Below are 20153 nucleotides of genomic sequence, written 5' to 3'. Positions count from 1 at the left end.
TGCACTGACACCCAGCTGAAGACGTGCTACTTTCCTATTTTTGCTGCTCTTTACTAAACTGCCACTAAAAGCTAAAAGCTTCCTCCTGTTTATACACATACAAACACAAAGATCCCAGTGAACCTCCTTACAAGAGAATGAGCTTCGCTGTGCTCTTGAACAACAACTCTGCTTTAGCTTTAAAGTTTTGCTACTGATCAGAAGTGTTTCTGCAGCAATCGTAAAGAACACTTTACTAAAAATTTGTCAGTTTGCTGAAGCTTCCTGTTATGTCTCGTGAAAATCACATAGAAGGCTACTAGCACAGCAGACATCACTTTTATGTAACAAAACTAGATGGGTCCATTTTGGAGGAGCTTTATGCATATGTGACATGTTCACACTGAACATGGAGCTTGATAGAGCCGACCTCTAAAAATAGCACCTGGTTATCCTTGTTCTCATCAGCAGCCACAACCCCATCTCAACTCTGTCATTTGGTGCATCAATCTGGCACCCCTCTCCCTCCTCCAGAACAGACAGAAGCAGTGGTACCCTGAGGTATCTTGTTTTAGGAGAGGTAAGATGCTTGCATCTGCTGCAAGCACACATTTTAAACAATATCCCTGCCCCTCAGCAGGCAGTTATCATGTTGTTTTGGCAGCAGGAAGGAATCTGTGGTTTTTCTTGAATGTTGCTCTTCTTTATTTAAACTACCAGAAATAAAGCAAAAATGACAGAATGCTCTGTCTATAAATAATCATTCCGGTGTACAGTTATATTAGGAGGTAACTCAGATGGCATGATAACGCCTAACAGGCTAATCTTAGACCTGTAATGCCATAAGATGAAAATAACTAGGCTAAGAATAACTGACCCAGAGGAGTCAGCCTGTTAAAGAGATCCACAGAACAGGGCATTTTTCATGTGTTCAACAATAATATCTGCCGATTGGTTTTTCTATGATATTTTGTACTGTACCCAACATATAAAACTCTACCCCCAGCAGTAGCTGGGAAGGGTTAAAATGCAACAACATCTGAAATCTCCCCCATCATCTACACCAAAACCTGAAATGAATGTGAATATTTTGCAGGCTACCTATCTATTCTGCTTTCTCCCAGCGTTTGGTTTTTTCTGTAAAGACAGTGCAGAAGAGAGGGGCTGGGCAGTCGGCACAGAAACGTGGGTCTGATTAAAGCTCTGGCAGCAGAAGAGTTACAAGTGTTCACATATCGAGTACAAACCTTGATGAACTAAATGTATTCTGCACAGTTTTATAAAAGGGAGGACTGGCTGGAACTGTGTGTTTGAGTGCTGTGCAAACAAATACATCTTATAAAGCCAAACAGGTAAAGCAATAAACGACTGAAGTAAAAAGCTGTTTTCCAATAAAGAGATTTAGTTCAACACCCTAAGAGAGGGGAGCTAGTGTTCTAGCACCAGCACTAGAGAAACTCTGTACTAAATGCAGTGTTTAATGGTCTCTGAAAAGCACTGAAAGATGACGTTTTGCGTAGTTTTTTTTATTTACTTTCCAGCTTTTCTAACATGCTATTCTTGTCAGTCTTGTACTTCGAATTTCAGGCTTTTCTCACAACCTATAAATATACCTCCTAATACAAAGCAAGACCATCAGGTAACCACATAGCATCAGAAGCTATGACTGGAATAAAAAAACAAAAGAAGGAAAGGGCAATGTTATAGCATTAGTTGTTACAGCATTAGACACATGAAATTGGCAACATTGGTCTGTATTCAATATTGTCTCAAAACATAAAACAAAAAGCAGCTTCATTCCATTTCACCATGTCTTTGTTCAACTGAATTTATAACAAAAGTTTTGTCCAGCATACATTGCAGAGCCTCTACTCAAAATTAGCAATATTTTAACTACGTAAGACCTGCAGCTCTGTGTTGCTTGTTTCTTCTCATTGTATTAACTGTATATGGCTAAGGCCTTACACTTCCCTAACAATTAATTCAAATACTTTGCTACTACTATGAAGCACCAGATTATTTTGTACCTCACCTTTACAACAGGCATTGAAAAAGCAACTCTGGTTGTTATCCAGAACTTCCCTATACTGAATTTCCATGCTCAGTTTTTCATTACTTTGTAGAGAACCACAAAGCTCAGCACATCTATTCCCATTCTTTCTGCTCTCTCCAAAGTGTTACTACCTGAGATACCATCAATGAAGCATTTGGTATCTGTAAGAAGCTTGTTACCTGACTGAGATACACAAATATGTCAAGTTTTTCATGAGTATCAGAGCAAAACTTTAAATGAACTTGCTTTCTGCAGGTTCTCCACAAGAAAATGTAAGCAGGTGAAGGTTTTGTCCAGAAAAAAAAAAGGGGAGAGCAAATACCAAAGAACTTTTCCCTGAAGGCAATATAAATCCATGTGTAAAGCAATCCAGGCGCATACAAGGTCATGCAGACACATGGCAGAGACAACACAGAAGACAAACTGGGGTTTACTGAGGGAAGATCGCTCAGGAGGACCTGTCAGCCCACGTACAGCATGATGCGTGCAGCAGTAATTCTGTCATTTATATTCAAGAGACACAGCTTACACTTCCTGACTGGCACAGAGAATAAACATTCACTACATCCACTTGCGACACTTGTGAAATCGCAGGTATTTTACAAACCTGTAGGGGGGGTGAAGCCAATCAAATCAATCATTCTGAACCGTTATATTCCCTTTAGAATAGTTTTGCTCTATCGATTCCTGACCCTGACAGGTATCATTTACTGTGTTTCACAGAAGGATTAGCTGACATAAGCACGATTGTGTAACTTGCTCAGGTCACCTGTCAACTCATTGGCAAGCCAAGCTTTAAGCTCGCGATCTCCTTGAACTCCTGATTTTTCAACACAATAGCTTTGGGCAAGAAAGAGAGGATGCCTTATCCAATAAAAACCAAGGTGGAATTCAGGCAGGGTACTGCAAGGCTGCACATCAAGATACGTCCAGTGGAGAAGACTTAACAACCTTACCCTTTGAAAAACCAGCAGTGTATTAAATCACTAAAAGCTGGCATTACTTTCTGAAGTCCCACATCTACAGATACCAGGACTGGGTAGGTCCTTCCTTCTCCTTCACACAACTACCATCTATTTAAGAAATGTAGTCCTGCATTGGTTATTTATTAACTACAACTTAATGAGTGTTTTTCAGTGGAATGTGTTGCACCAAATGCCTTTTTTTCAAGGACTTACAGTTTATTACCTGTACATGGAAAGATCAGAGGCCAGCTGGATGTCAGGATCCACTGTGGCATTGCACACACATAGAAATTGACTCCTTTTGTGTAAAGTAAAAGGGACAAATAGTAATTCCAGCTAAATAAGAGGCTTTAGACCCCAGACTTATTTAGTTAATGTGAAATTAAAAAAATTATGGCATCAACTAAGAATACATCAGCTTCATTTTCTTAAATAAAGATGCACAGCACTTGCTGCTGCATTTTAGAGCAACAGCACCATATGGGAGAATTTAGTTCAATCTTCTCAAGATAGCTGAAACGGCTCTCTGCAGTAAGGTGTAGGTGTCTGCAAATTACACAGCCTCTTGAGTCAGCGCCGATCTAGATTGCTCCATTCATAATTAGACTTTTGATTGGTACCTATCCAGATCATCTCATTCATAGTATGACTTACAAGCAAGGATGGAGACAGACAGGCAAGGCAGTAATTGAGGGAATACCAGGAGAAATGATTCTCATGACAGAAATATTTCCTATGCCTGCTCATGTCAAAAAATTTTTAGACATTTTGCTTTGCAAATCCAATCCATTGACCAGTGAACCTGTCTTCTTTGGGGATGTCTCCAGCCCAGTTTAAAATCAGTTGCATAATATATGTGCATTGTATCTGGAAACCAGCAAACCTAAAAATCTGACTGTTGTTGGCTGGTTTAAGTTATTCTTGAAATCTTTGGAGAAAGCACAAACCTTCAGGAATCTGTTATTTTCTTAACTACATGCAACTTTTTAATGTGAGTATAAGTCACATACATTTAAGCAAAGATAATTTTAAGGTCATTGTGAAAAGGAAAATTCAAATGACTGTTCCTGGCTTCTCCAAATGCTAGTGCATACTGTCATACCCTAGGTATTTTTCTTCCCTATATGCATCATACATGGAAACAATGAAAAGTTACCAGAACTGATCCTGCAAGATGCTGAACTTGAGGGAGCTGCAACCAAGAGCAGCAGCAGGCTTTGAGGTTTCACATAACACGAACTGAAACTGCAGACTATGTGTAATGTCAGCTACTCATAGTCTAGTTGTGTATTTTAAAGGCCAGCTGAAACACAGAGAAATATTCCATGTTACACAGAATATATATATAGATATATATTTTTAAACATTTTTATCTGGATAATGTTATTGAATAAGCTTTTGTGGGGATTGTTTTTAGTCTAAAGCCACTCCCTCGTCTTGACTTGGCACTACAGGGAAATTATGTATGTTATATGGATTTACCTAATGTACTATCAGATAAAAATCAACAGTTACGTGACATTCTTATTTCCAATGATGACAAGCAGAGCTATAAACTTACAGAAAATCACCTCCTTTTCTTGAGTTTCAAATTTAAAAATTGCTATTATATTAGTTGGCAGTTAGAGGGTAGCATAGTGAGATAAACCCCCCCAAATTTTCACTCATGAACCATTAATTCCAACTTGACTTAGTCATAAAAAAAAATATAAAATAAAAGCCCCCAAAAAAACAAACAACAAAAAACCAAACAGGAGGGAGAGGACACAATCAGCCTTATCTTTAACCCATTTATAAACACTGGACACCTGTTGAGCAGTTCAGGAAAACTAAGGAAATGCAATAAAGCAAAGCAACAATTCTTGAACAAGAAGTTGACGCTGTGGATGGCTTTGCATAAGAACTGTAACACTTCCAGGAAAACTTTTGCTCTTACCCACAGTCTTTGCTAGAGCTTCACTGTTCATAATTGTAAATATGCCTTCACCTGGATTTGTGTCCTGACAAAGGAGCTGAAATTGGTGACCAACAATATAAAACTGTATGTAAGAAAGGAGCATAAGTAAAATTTCTAGCTCTTTTTCTACAAAGCAGGAAAATAAACAGTTTTTAAAAAACAGACATAGGCTCAACAGGTGTACCAAAAAAGGTATAATGTGAAGAGAGGTATGGTATACACACATAATTATCTTTAAAAATTGAGGTCAGTCAAGTTTTGGGAAAGAAGAAAAAGAGCAAAGGGGGCACAAACTAAGACTAAAATACATGCAAACAATTCACCCTGCATTCCACGTAAGGATCTTCTATAAAACTAACACTTTCTGAAAAACAAAGTCAGAAACCTAGGTTTAAATAGATATAAACTAGAAAATACTGTGCCTTAATAGACAAGAGTTTCATCCCAGTGAAAACTGAACTGGAATTAACAGACTTTAGGAGAGAATAGGCAAGGGTAGACAACGTGAAATGTTGACATTTTAGCCCATCTAATTTATTGCCATGATTGAATGGCAACAATTCTTCCAAGTTAATTTATCCTCAGTAGCAGATCTCAAACACAGCTAGTAAAGAAACTAGAAAACACAGGGGTAGCTGGAAATACATGAGGAAACATGCAGTGCTGTTTCTGAGGAGCTTCGAAATACCTTCATGAAATAACACATCCAATTTACATCTCAGTGAGCCATTACATGTAACTAGCACTGCCAGGTTCACAAATATTTTTAAAGGAACAAAATAAACCATGCTAGTTTAAAGATGTGTTAAACGTTTTTTTTTATATATATACATTAGTAGCACTGTAATGAAAACAGAAAGGAATTGGTATAAAACCCCCTTCATATGCAAACTAGAGAAAAGGAAACTCACAGAAAGAGCAAATCCTGTTTACAATAGACGTATGACTAGAATTGCTTATGAGGGGCTCTAAATGCAGCCTCCTGACAAGGTCTGTCTGAGGAAGCCTCTTCCTGTGAACAAGCCTGTACCATGAGCCCCATTTTGCAATCACGCAACAAAACAAACAAGGAAACCCCAACTCGACTTCAGTTGGGAGCATTTTGCTGCATCTGGAAAGCAGCAGACCAAAGGAGACAAACTCCTCGCAAAAGCAGCAGCTGCTATCTAAAATACCACCAGAATTAGATAAATTTAGATAAAGCCCACAAAAATAAAGTCACTTCTTAAAAGCAAGGGTGTTTTCTTGTCATGCTAGGCTGTATGTTCCCCGTCTGCCACTCAAGTCTAAGGCACGGAGCTGTCTCTTACCTGAGCTGATCATACTGTGCATTCTTTGCTGAGCCAAGAGCTGTTCACGTCCAGAAACCCCATCTGAGGAAAAACACGATTCACTCTCGTAAATTGTCTGCAGCATATTCCAACTGGTCTGCACTTCAGCTACACAAGAGATTCATCACTGCACTTGCACACAGGCGTCGGGCACGACCCTCTGCGGTCCTACCTCCTCCAGCGAGGGTTGTAAGATAATATGCTTCGGCAATTAGCAGTGTTTAAGCATTTGCACAAGTATCTATGAGGAGAGGGAAGGAGCCCAAATCCGGTGTCGGCAGCCCCCGCCCGCAGGAAGGGAGCCGTGAGCGTGCGGGGGGCTGAGCGCTGCCGAGTTTGAGCAGTTGCGTTCGGGCAGCCAGCGGCAGGTGGAAGAAGAAATGAAGAAATATCTCTGCGCTTTGGGCTTCCTGGCAGGGCGGGTGGGGGGGAAACTGCCTCTAACAAACCATCAAACCGAATAAGCCACCTTTCCAGGGACCGGGAGCCGCGGAGGGTTTAACCGAGTTGACCCGAGCCTAGCCCCGCGTTGCTGTGCCCGCGTCCCTCTCCGCTCCCGGCTGTCCCTCGGCCAGGCGCCTGGGCGAAGTTGGCGGGAGCAGCAGCGATAACTCATTTGCATTTGAATTGACACCCTCGTGGCCCAGCGGCGGCAGAAATAGAACAATGGCCGGCCTGAGCCAAAAATAGGTCAAGCATGGCCGGGTGATTGGAGCCTGCATTAATGCGTTTAAAAATACCACAGCAAACACAGCTGTCCAGTCTCTGTCTTTCAAACCGCCGCCCGTCCTCTGCGCGCCGCCCGGCCCCGAGCTCGATTAACCCCTTCCCCCTGCCCAGCCCGTGTCACTGGGGATACGCCAGGGAGGGCAGGAAGACAGGAGCGGGACAGGGACGGTCCTCGCCCGGGACTCGCGCCCCTCTCCCCGCTCACCCTCCCCCGGGGAGTGTTTTGTGAAAAGAGAGCAAAACGCCACGGCCTCTGTCTGTATCGGTCCTAAAATAACGCCGGGAGGTTTTGCTGGCGATGTGGTTTCTGCCTCGCCCACGCGCAGCCATCCTGCTGTTCTATTTTTGCTGCCCGTTTCTCTGGCTACGCCACAGTTGGCTTTGGCAGCGGAGCCAGGCGGCCGGCAGCTCCCTGCAGGACCCGCAGCCGCCGCCGGAGAGGCGATTGCTGCAGCTCATCGGGCCGGGGGGAGCAGCAGGCGGGGGCAGATGTCAGTGCGGGACCGCGTTTTGTGCGTGCAGCTATAAGCAGCCTTTCCGTATTTAGCATGCTTCGTATAATTCTTATAGTAAGTCACCAGTTGTGGCACAGCGGGTTAGACACGCTTACCGACTATGCACTATTTGGTTGACTTGCTAAAATTTGGAGAGGAGCTGAGTAGTTCACACTTATTTTTAAAAGCATTAGGCAATTTACACAGCGTCTTTTTTAGTTCTCCAACATGATGTGGTTTCAGAAGAGCAGCTTTTGACAGTGTATCAGAAAACAGCACCATGCTCCTCTGTGGTTTGCAAGTTTCACACATTGTGAAGTTCATTTTTCATACCGGTGTTTCAAAAAGTTGCATCTCATTTGATGATTAATATATCTACACACAGATAACTTTTATTTCAGTGTTACAGACAGTACTTTACTTCTTGGAGTCCTACCATGCCTTACAGCACTTTTTATACAGGTGATCAAAGCCTATTGCTACCTGTATTATAGAGCAGCTTGACTACTCTCCTACCAAAATTACAAGTCTGTTTCTATGTTCCTGCTCAACAGCAGCAACAGTGGCCACTGGGATGTGATTCCTCACCATAATCAAGAAACCAATACAGAAGCTGTATTGGAACTTTCCAGAAATCCACAAAATTCTCAGGTATCAATGTAATATTTTGCTCCTGAAGACAAGAATTTGGGGCTCTCTTCTGCCTTTTGGTGAAGACTCTTCCATATGCTCTTTAGCTTACAAGACAGAACACAGCCAAGGGCAGTATATTTTTAAATATACTTCTCACAATTGTGTTACCGAAGAAAAGATTCCCAGTAACAAAGTACTGTGACACTCCTGTGATGTTTGGCTGCTTGATGGCACCTTGGAAATCGGTGGCTCAAGTCTTCCTGTCATCCCAACCCTTTGCTTCCTCCATGTGCTTCCACCTGGCCCTGCTGAGAGTTAGGAGCTGCCCCCTGGACAGAGGGAGATCGGAGCAGCAGGCAGCAGCAGGGGTTTTCCCTGCCGAATCCTCAAGTTAGCACCTATCTCTCCTTGCCACCCGGCTCTCCGTGGCGTTTTCCTCCCTTACCCCTGTTTTCCCAGGCTCCTGGGGAAGCAGTGAAGCTCTGCGGGTGGCAGCCAGTCTGCAAAGGGGCATCAGCAGGGGCAGGGGCAGCACAGACACAGGTAGGGTGTTACAGATTTCCAATGGGCACAACTCATACCATCGCATCACTGATTGCTGACAATTTGGTATCATAAACATTTTCTCAGGAAAATATAATAAAAATACCCAAATGTTTTGTGGGAAATATCTGTCCTTTCTACAGTACAGGGCAGTTTAACACAGTGCAAGAGGCATCAATGGTAGAAGGAGAAATCTCCTCTAAGGCAGAAAAAGCTTTTTATAGACAGAAGTAAATAGAAAAAGTGGAATTGCTTATGCCTTTCAGCCAAACAGAACATGACGCTGTTTGGTGATTCAGCGCCTCAAAATAATCAAGTTTCATATTACAGGGAAACACGGGAGGAATAAGTAAAAAACAGGTCAGAACAAGGAAAACTGTGGAGTGTGGCATCCTGGTATTAAGGTACCCATATGTGTTTGTAACTTCTTATACATGCAGCTGCGTTTTTAAAGATAGTGTTCACAGCTATAAATTACTTCAACTACTTCAGTAACTAACTAAAAGCAAACTATATTCAAGACCAGAAAATATAAATTTAGATATTTAGCTGCAAGTGTTCTTAATTTTGATGTACCTGTTTTAAACTGACAGACACATAAACTGTCTTACGTTCACTAATTCACAGACCATAATAGCTACAGCATTATGCTTTACATTTTAGATGATACATAAAAACTATATTAAAATATTTTAGTTATGAAGTCAGTCACCCCAAAGGTAGGGTTTTTACAACCTGAATTCTTCCGACTTGCTTTGACATATTATAAGCCTACTTTGGTACATGCTTAGGTTTAAAACACGTGTAAATCCATTTCTTTTCAACATAGTATTTAAGCACATTCTCAAATTCTATTGATTGCAATAGAATTGAAGCACATAGTTAAACACTTTGCTGAGTCAGCCCAGACTTTAACTGCATGATCACGTGAATTTAAGGAGCTCTTAAAGAGTCCCACAGGGGAAGGATAAAGGGTTCATGCCTGCAGAAAATCTGGTTTTTATTTTTGAAGCTATGGATGTTATAAGGTGACATTTTCATACAGGAACATGAGGGGATTTTTTTCTATTTTTTTCAAATGCATTTCCTAAACTTGGAGAAGTTTAATGACACTGGCAGTGAGAGTAAACTGCTGAAATGATTTAGTGCTGCTGAGGTGACTCCAAACCAATCAGGCACTTTATAGAAAACGTAAGGCATGTTAGTAGCACTGTGATCTCATTATAGTATTTTCACAATGTGTTTCTCTTATTTTCCCTCTGAGTTGTTAAAAACAAATAAATATAAGGAAATTAAATTTGGAAACCACATTACTGCAACATGAAGACTGAGAAATGGAGCCCTCAAATTAGAAAGAGCTAGGATTTCTATTGCATTATTAACTCTGCAACATTATAATTAAGTAATACTTTTGTCTTTTTTTAATAATTTAATTTTTGTTTTCTTTTCGAAGTACAAACAGTATATTACTGATTGTTTTTAGCACATCCCATTTCTCACTCATGCTGTTCTGGAGCATTGCCTTCATTAATAATAACAATTTAGTTTCAACTTTTGCAGGTTTCTTGCTTTTAAATGAGTACATGGATAGATTTTTTTTTGTCATATTGCTCAATTGTATCACACAAATATTTAACATGTTGAAAAAAGAGATATTCTCTAGCTTCTAGTCATATGCCTAAGTGACACCTGCCATCTTACAGGTGTCCCATTCAACCTTCTTTCAGCCTCTTTTTCATTTGGCAAGTGAAAAGGCAGCGAGTAATAACATGCATCAATGTCAAACAATTCATAAACAAGTGGGGGCTAAATTAAGGTTGCATGAGTAGTATTAAATTTGGCCTATTTCAGTACCAAAGGTTTGAGTTCTAATCTTTGCAACCTAAAGACTTCCTAACTGTTTCTGTGTATCCAATTACTGGGATTTAAAAAAAAAAAAAAAAGAAAAAAAGGAAAGAAAATAAAAAAATTAACTATTGTATAGAACAGATGTTTCTGAAGCCACAGATCATTAGATACCATTAGTACCACATGAAACCCAAACATCCAGCATAAATTACTACAGCTTACGCTAGAGGATTAACCACGTTAACGAACAGCAAAAGACTATTACCACAGAGAAACAGATGGTTTGGGAGCAGAAAGAAATCAGGGGAGATGCTCTAATGATCGGGTCCTGATCCCTCTTGGAACCAAGGGACCATATTCCAAGTCCTGGAGGAGTTAGAATGGATCACTTAATCCATGTGCTCTGGTTAGAAATACAAAGTACAGGAATGTTTCCAACCAATTCTCTGTGTAGCAAGCTTTGGCACTGCCTGTGCAGGAGTACATGGTGCTCTTCTTTGCAGTGCTGGGAAACCATGTGATGGACATTTTTTAAGTGCAGAGGAAACTGCAATTCTAGTGTTTTAGCTCAATTCAAGCTTCAAAGGAATTTTCTGGGACAAAGAAAGGCATATCTGTAGCTTTAGGGGATTTTGTGACAAACAATGGAGAATAAAACTTTACAAAGTTTTGAGGATAAGAAGTGCTACACTAGATAAATGTACGGCTCTCTTATCATCTCTTGTATAAGAATACAAAGAGCCTTGCATCTTTCTCATGCAAATTAGCTCAGGGGTTTTGTAACTAGTTGATGACATCACTTCTTTCTCCTCCTAAAATACAATTTTTTGTTCACATAAATAAATCTACTAGAAATTAAGTCCTAGATTCAGGACAGCTCAACAGCACATGGTTGATTATAAGCACAAGGCTTCAGTTAAGCATATGCTTAAGGGCTTCATAAATTCAAAGTTGCTTTCCTGAATCACAAAGCTCAGGTAATAAAAAGACCCTAACACTAATATCGAGCTATGAAGTAAATAAATATTTAGGTTAGGGAAAATATACAGAATTCATTTATTCTGTTGACAAAGTTATTTATCAATTTGGAACTATAATCTCCATGTTTGGTGGCAAGACTGAGGTAAATTGTACATAAACAACACAAGCCAAAGCAACATCAGATACTGACAAATAAATGTCTCAGAGCAGCAAAGCACTTTGTCCCTTTTATGCCATTCTTGAGTTTAGAGAAGATATGAGCAATATGAGATTTCCTGGCTCTTCATGGCTATGCCCACCTTCCTTAGAGAGACATCAGCGCTGTGTCTGCTGCTCCTGGCTCCACCAGGCACACCTGGGTGGAAATGCGGAAAGGAACACTCGAGCACATCACCTGGGACAGCTGCCAATATGTTCAGCATCCTCCAGGCATTTCAAGCTTGTTGCACACCTAATGAGCAGATAATCTGAATCTCTGTGCAGGGTTTTGCACTGCATCTCCTAATCATGGGTAGTCTGGCAGGTCAGATCACCTGGTCACTGCTCCTGGACAACAGACTACTAAATCCCTATGGCTGGAAAACCAATAGGAACACCATCTCTAGCTTGTAATATATGCCTGGGTTTGAGTGGTTTTTTTTGGATTTAAGACAAGAAATGTAGGCCATGCATGCTGCCTGGAGAATTGAACTGTGGAAACCAATGGCCATGCAAAGGATTTGGAATCATAGCAGAAGCCAGCCAACCAAATAAAAGCTCCTAGGATTACACCAGGACCAAAAAGGCTAATAAAATCCTTCTAAATAAAACAAGTTTGTACTGAATAAAAGCAGTGAGATGTAATACATCTCACAGAATATCTTTGAATACTGTAACTTCTCCCAGTATAAATAGTTCAAAAAGAACACTGAAAAACTAAGGATGGCTAGACATGCCACATGCATAAAATGGGTATGGAAAACCTTTGAAAAGTGGAAACTTAAAGACTTGTGGTAGTAAGCTTATTGATAAAGCCTAGGGGTGTCTTGGCATTGTCTACAATACACAGGGCAAGATGTCCAGTGGGGTAGCAAAATGGTCTTTCTGTTAAGAAAAAAGGCCTTAAGAAAAATCGATTATAAAAACTCAAGCCAGAGGTGGACATGCATTTAAAGCATGCTTCAAACACTGCAGCAACTTACAAATGAGCTTTACATCAATACTGACCATGTCTCTGAAAAGAAAGCTTTAACAGTTCTGGGAGTCAAGCTTAAGGCAGGTCTTGTAGAATTCAGACAGATCTTATCTCATGACTCTAAAAGGTAAGATCATAGGGGTAGAATCATGGAATTGTTTAGATTGAAAAAGACCTCTAAGATCGTTGAGTCCAATCATTAATGTAAGTACATCCATGTCCATCAGCCAGTTCCCACTTCAGGTACCTTCAACACTAAAAAGAACTACTAAGTATTGCTTAATTGATGGAATTGATGGAATAATACGTTCCATAGTAACATATACAAAACTAAACAAATTGTTCCTATATCAGAAATAATTTTATTATTTGAAATCTTCCTCTCCTGAAAAGCAGAGGCTTAATTTTTGTTCTTTTTTTCTTAGTCCAAGGTATGTTTACTTTCCTACAATACTGGAATAGAGTAGAACAATGGAGTGCACTGTAAATAACTTGGGAAAAAAGCCTTTGTGGGGAAAAAACGCCACAAAATGTTTGCTTCATTTTGCTATTCAAAGCTGCCCTTTTACATCAAGTAATTATATTTCAAAAATAGGGTCTTTCTAAATACAGGCTTGGATTCATGAGGTGATGGGGTGGCTTTACATAATATATTACAAGCTGATTATAAAGCTATAATAGATTTATAGCAGATTTATAGTAGATAGATACCAAGGTAGATTGGAACAATTCCACTTTTAAATTTTGAAACAAGATGTTTTCTTAAAGATAAAAAAAAATTAAATTAATTCAGTGAACTGTCACTACAGGCCACTGGAAGCTTAGCCAAGAAAAAAACATTTCACACACAGCGCTAAAAAGGGCCTCCTTTAATGTGTGGGCCAAGGAATGGACCTGAGGTGGCAGACCATGTGCTCAGCTGTGTGCACACACCAGTGTGCTGCCTGCTTGGATCTCCTTCCTCTCCCAGCATCTCCACCCCTCACAGGGGAGCATTCAAGCACATGGAGAAATAGCATTGGATGCACAAACATGCCCCTGAGAGCAGTAACAAATTGACCACTGCCGCGCTCTGAAAAGGTCATATCTCATACTGGTCAATAATGTTGTGAAACCACACAAAATCCTCATGGTTAGCTGGGCCAGGATGGCAACAATCCTCTCCTGGTCTTTTTTTTTTTCAAAATGTTCCAGTGAACCCAGATAGAGTTTTCATCTAATTTTGTTCATCCTCTTGAATTTGATAAGGAACAGATCTGCAACCCAAAATGTTACCAATATTCACCAGCTTGGGAGCTGTTGGTGAATTTGGGGCAATGCTAAAAGGATGAAACTGTGACTTCATTGGATAAACTGTAAATATTTTGCCTGACTTCAGCAGAACCAGGATATCTGCTGAGGAGCAGTATGATCTTAATTTTCCTTGTGTAGCCAACAAATTGATAGATTGCAAAAGAGGGGAAAAAATCAAAATACAATGGAAAGCAAGGTTTCAATCTGAAATGAAAATGAAAATTACAATACACACACATTTCAAGAAAATATAACCTCTCCCTTTAGCTAAGCAAACCACCTTGAAAATCTTAATGCAGCTACTTACTGCAACTGAAAATATCTTTAAAATGTACTACAGCACTGCCAAAATGTGTCACAAGCTTGACTTTTGTAAATACGGGCTTCCTACTGGTATTCCTAAGGCCAAACCAGCTCTAAGAAGGCTTTTACCCATCCTTCAAGCTGATTGAGCCAAATCTTGCAATGTTCAATTTGCTAGGCACTTGATCCCACAAAAGGGGAGGAACAAATTGAGAGGAAAGCCACAGCTAATGCCCAGCAAAGTCACACCTCAGCAGGCAGACGTGGGCAGCTGCAGCTGCTGCTTCCACACGTCCCTCATCTGTCCCTTCTCTGGCTTAAAGGAGAAAGATGTGGGTGCTCGAGCTCTCTAGGACAAAGGGACAAGGCTGGTCCCAAGCCCTAGTTTCCTAGAATGAGAACTGGTCACAAAAAACTTGCCAGATTCTTCTGAGCCTCAAAGCACTGTGCAATGGCTAAAAAATTGCACAGTTCAGAACTGATAATTTGCACTAAAAACCTGGGGAAGCAGGAAGATGATACACTGAATCCATGTTCAGACAATACTCCCATTCTAATCCACTTCAATCAGATATATTTATGTCTTTTAAGGAATCTGGGAGGGGAAACCTCTTGTAGTAACTTCAACCCTAATTGCTGCTGGGAAAGGGCAGTCCAAAAAAGAAGTAGTAAGTGAAAAGTAACTGCTAGTGCTGGAATTTCAATGCCATGAGCAGAGAAGACAGACTATTTTCTATGACCTTAAGCTTCTGACCATTCAAAATGTTGGATCAAACTTCGGCTCAAGGCGTGTTCTAAAAATATCATAGCAGTAATCTATGCATTTCATACCTTGCTGGTTGGTAGTCAAGAGAACAGGGTGGCAAGGCAGGTGAAAATGGCAGGAAAACAATATTTTTTCAGTCAACAAATCAGAGGATCTGCACTATCATAGGCCAGGTCTCACTCAAGTTGTCAGTCACAGATGGACTAGTCTGTGCATGCTGTGGCTGCACTTCATTTCCAGTCCCTTCTCCTCTTGTTAAAGCACTTGCCAATGAAATAAACTGCTAAGTACATTTCAGTACAAAGTACAGAGATTTGGATTTTTATTTTTTTTTTAATATGAATATAATCCAAACAAAGTGTTATGTTTAGTCTATGAAAAAAATAAGTGCGTTTTCAGCAGCCCAGGAAATAATGCTATACACAGGATAAGTGGCAGTCTTGGCTAAAAGTATCAAGGGACAAAAGCTAGACAGATCAAGGTGGCATGTATCAAATGTGGACTGTGTCCACATGAATGAATAAAGAAATCGCAGTCCAGATTATCTTTAATATTTTTCTCCATCTTCTCTCCTTACCTCTGCCAGAATTCCAGAGGAAAAAAGCAAAGCTAAAAAGGTGGAGACATAAAACTTGGGCAACTATAAAGTGAACATACAGTTAGCAAATGGTTTACCTGCCATGACTTAGCAGCTTTCCACATCTCAGAAGACAAAGGATGATAACTAAAGCCATGCGACTGGTTTTGTGTTATCTGAAAAAGGGGTGCAGCAAATTTGGGCACCACCTTAAATAAAAATAGATGTGCTGTAATAATAATAGGGCTGAAAAAAACCCACATAAGTTAATTACCAGTATGATGAAACAGGCTTAATTTTGGTCAAACTATTTTTTAATTACCAGTAAGAATGCTTCTAAAAATAACATCCTCATGTTTTATAATATTAATTTGCTTACCATTCTAAAGAAATGCTTGTCTCCATTTTTGGACTATACATGAATGTGACAACCTTGCATTTAAGGAATAATTTACTTGAAGTAATGCAGCAGAGCTGGTTTTATGTAGAAACTTCAAATAAAATGCTATTGTTAGCTATTTAATCACACAATTTTCTTTCAATCACTAATTTACAGGCATACAAAGCACATTTCTCATAGAAGTCTCATGTGTGTATATAAAAATTTAAACAGTTTTAAAGCACTTTCAGCTATTGGTGTCACACATCACAGCTGAAATACTAAAGCACAAGTACACTGACATAAACAACAACAACAAAAAAATCTAAAAGGTACATAAGCAAGTGTCCTGATTAAAACATGTGATGACTGAGTATTTTATTGACTTGGGCCCTAAATCATTGTATGTACTTTTGTTCATTTAGTGTCCTCTCAGATGCAGCAGAAAGCCTCCAGCAATTCAGAGACACAGTATGCTATTCTGGGACCCAACAGAGAATGAATAAGTTGAGAAGTTGAGCAACTAACTATATTTGCAAGGGGAAATCTCCAAGGCATACCTACCAAAAGGAATGTCGGGCTGGAAATACACCAGGATGGTTGCCAACAGAAATATATCATCAGTCAATCTTTTACAGTCCTATGGCTCCCATTCCATTTTTTTGCCAACTTATTTAGCACTGCAGGCACCACCAACAAACAAGTTTGGGATGTGCTTTCATTTCCCACGCACTTTTTCTGGAACTCAGCTGTTTTGTGATACTTGGCCTTCTGATCCAAAGACCACAAGCTTGTCCCAGGATGCCACAAAGGGGTTTGTGCACACAACTGCAGTGCAAGGAGAGGGAAAGGACAGGGGTGGTCAGTATACCATTAGTGGCTATGTAACTCCTTCAGAGTGACCTGCATCTGTGGAGGGCTGGATCAAATGATCATGGTAACTTCTTCAGTAATTTCTTCTCCAGTGGAATTGGAAAAGAATGTGTTTCTCATGCATGAATCCGAGGACAGCCATTTCTCCAGAATCCTAAATCTGACCATCCTCTAAAGAAGACCATGTGTGCTAAACAACATATTTTTGGAACATTTAAATCAAAACAGCCATTGCTGCAGTCTTGCTGCACTGCTGATCAGTAGAAAGATGTTTAGTCGGATGGGACACAGGCTTCACTGATAACATCATGTTGTGGAGCTCCTTACGTGCTCCTGCTACTTTGCTTGTTCTGATGGCAAGATTTTACACATATTTATTCATTTCAAAGGAAATCAGATCAGATCAGATCAGTTTTCCAGCACAGCTCAAAAAGCACAGACAAAAAACGCAAGATCCCCAAAAGCCCAAGCACAGAAAGCAAGAACTTTTTATCCTTATGAGATCCTCTGCCTCGTCAAACCACAAGCACAGTGACAGAAGTTCAAAGGACTCCTGACAGTGCTATACCAACACAGAATTATTTTTACTAACTGATATGACAGGTATTCAAAAAGATTTGCATATTGAAGACATTGATGAATCACAGAAAACCTATATGGCCATGCCATTATATATATATATATATATATATATATGGTCTATATAAATATTTAAATGGTCATGCCATTTTATATATTAATACATATAATCAACATAACTGACCACTTAAACTAGCCACCATCATTTAAAGATATGCATAAAGCCAATAGCACTCAAAAGTATTTTGGCCACTATGAGGGGGAAAAAAAAAATCTTAGAACTCAAAACAGGTTCTTTTAGAGCTTCAAGGTTTTAACAATTTGTAGCCATGCTGGCATAGATCTCACTTGCATTAGGTAAAGAAACAGTTAAGGTTTCCTTTGAAAAGGAGAACAGTATTCTTTAATTAGTTTCTATACAGAACACACTGTTTTCTGATGATGTAAAAAAAGGAATTTTAGGTTAGGCAATTTCTACATGACTTCAGCTGATGCCTTTACTTCTCATAGAAATTCAGATGAAATTCAGGGTACCTTAGGACTTAGACTAGCTAATGGATTCCGGTTTCCTTCACATCTTTAAATGCTTGTGTGCAAAACTCCCCCACCATCCTGTAATTTTCCTGTCTCAGAGGAGGCAGCAATCAGTGTGCCATTTATGCACTGAGCAGACAAACGGACAGTCTCAACACTGCTGGCATCACAGGAGAGGCTGATAAACAATCCATATAATTTGGTCATCTCATTTGATAAAGTTTACATTTATTTTCATTGTCTTTGGAAGAGAAAAACGATATACAGTAAGGCTTGTTATGTGCTATTCTGCTCAACACACAGACTTGAAGAAAATTAATTTTGTCCATCATTAAATTTAATTAATAATGTAGTTTTAAAATTTTCAATTTGCAGGCAAGATTTGGTAAGATACTATTTTACCCAATCTGTAATAGAGCTGAATCCTTGTCATCTTGGATAGTAAATTATCATTACCTGATTTCACATACAACACAGCAAAGCAGCCTGAACATGGCTTGTGCCATTCACTGTCATTGGGAGCATGAAATAATCTATTTCTGTCTCTCATGGATGACCAATTCCCATATTTGACAAAGTAACATTTTTTTTCTCTACTTGAAGCAATGTAATTTTTCACTGGCAGAAAGCAAAACCTTCAGCTGTCCTAGTCTGGCAGTACCAAGAAGAAAATTTGCCTTTCATTCACATAGCTACAAGATACATACAAAACACTAATGGACTTTTTTTGACTGTTTTTTTTTCTTACAGGTTTCTACTTTTCCTGTGGTAACATTTAAAAAGATAATGTGGCATTTTTCCATTTATGTATTCATCATATAATTCTTAAAAGTACCCATGAGGGATGGTTAATGAATGTTTAAAAAAAACCCAAAATTGTTAGGGGACTAGGATTGAGTGGTCTCGAATTGCAATTGCTGATCCCAGATTTCCAGTGATCAGAGATCCCATACTCCCTAGGTTTCAGTTCCCCATCTGTCCAATGGGAATAAATAGCAGTATGCTGTTTATTAAAGCACATTATTGTTTAGAAAGTGCTTTAAGGGTGCTCAGACATCACGGAAGGTGAGAACATACACTTTATTTATGCTAAAACACTTTTGCCAAAAACTCTATCTTCTATAGCACACAGTCGGTTAGCAACTGGTAAACTGCATCCTTCCACAGGGAACTGGCAACATTGATTGCTACCCATGGCTGTGAATGCTTTGTAGAGCCTAAATTGCTTTAGATGGCTGATTATTTCCAAAATAAAATTGCATATGATCTCCCTAAACCGCAACAGTAGATGTTTTTTCTTCAAAAGCTAGAGATGAGCACAAAAAGACTCTGCTTGCTTTCATATTTCAAAAGCTTTCTGTTTTTACCTGTGTTCCCTTAACTTGTCCTTTTCTTCAGAACATTTTATGTAGTTCTGTAAACTACAGAACATTGCCACTTTCAAAAAAAACACAGCTAAAAAAAATTTTATGTCTCTAGATTCCAAGGCTTACAACTTACTGGTATTTCCATTCACAAGGAGAAACAAGACAGCATAGCAATAGTTGTGGCAAGCAGCAAATCTCACTCATGTAGACACTAAACGCTGTTCTAAAAGAAAACGTGTTCTAAAGAAAAAAATCATAAATTTTAGCCCAAGATAATGAATTAAAAAAAAAACAAAAACAAAAAAAACCTAAAAATCAAATGCATACTTTTAAGTAACAATTTCTGCCATTCAATCTGTTGTACACTGACAAGTTAATGAGATCAACTAAAGGACCTTTCTTCCCATTCAGCTGAAGCTGTGGCCATACACACCCTGCTCCTTCTATTTCATCTCCAGCTCAGACCTGGCATGGTCAGATAGCTTCAGTCTATTTTTGGAATAAGAATATTTAAACAATGATTGACCATGATAAATTGTCTCTGCTCCCGTCAAGATTAAATTAACCAGTCCTCTTGATACCTTTCTCATGAGTCTGGAAACCTCATTTGCCAGTAGGGTAAATATTTCCATAGTATGTTCTTTTCAAACTGACCAGAAGTCTTTGTATTGTGGGACCCATTTATAAATGCAATTCTTTCCTTCTTTGTTTACTACTCCCATCAAAAAGAACGGTGTTTTCCAAGGGAAAAACCAGTAACTGAGGACCATCTCTTCTACAGTTTTCCTTCCTTGT

At 39.4% G+C, this 20153-nt stretch overlaps 1 protein-coding gene across 6 annotated transcripts in view; it reads right to left on the bottom strand.

Moving 5' to 3' along the window:
• HDAC9 (histone deacetylase 9) overlaps nucleotides 1-20153 on the bottom strand; it is a 460460-nt gene that overhangs the window by 272022 nt on the left and 168285 nt on the right. For 3 of the 6 annotated variants that reach the window (XM_058831731.1, XM_058831732.1, XM_058831733.1), the window contains exon 1: nucleotides 6265-6718. In XM_058831731.1, the coding sequence (XP_058687714.1) occupies nucleotides 6265-6370 (106 nt within the window). In that variant the 5' untranslated portion in view covers nucleotides 6371-6718. Of the gene's footprint in view, nucleotides 1-6264; nucleotides 6719-20153 lie in introns of those variants that run through there. The other 3 variants (XM_058831729.1, XM_058831728.1, XM_058831734.1) reach the window with 3 other exon arrangements.

This window comes from Poecile atricapillus, chromosome 2 (genome assembly GCF_030490865.1).
Source record: "Poecile atricapillus isolate bPoeAtr1 chromosome 2, bPoeAtr1.hap1, whole genome shotgun sequence".
In the NCBI taxonomy this organism is placed as follows: domain Eukaryota; kingdom Metazoa; phylum Chordata; class Aves; order Passeriformes; family Paridae; genus Poecile; species Poecile atricapillus.
The sequence above is the reverse complement of the archived record's forward strand: the minus strand, read 5'-3'. Positions and strand labels throughout refer to the sequence as shown.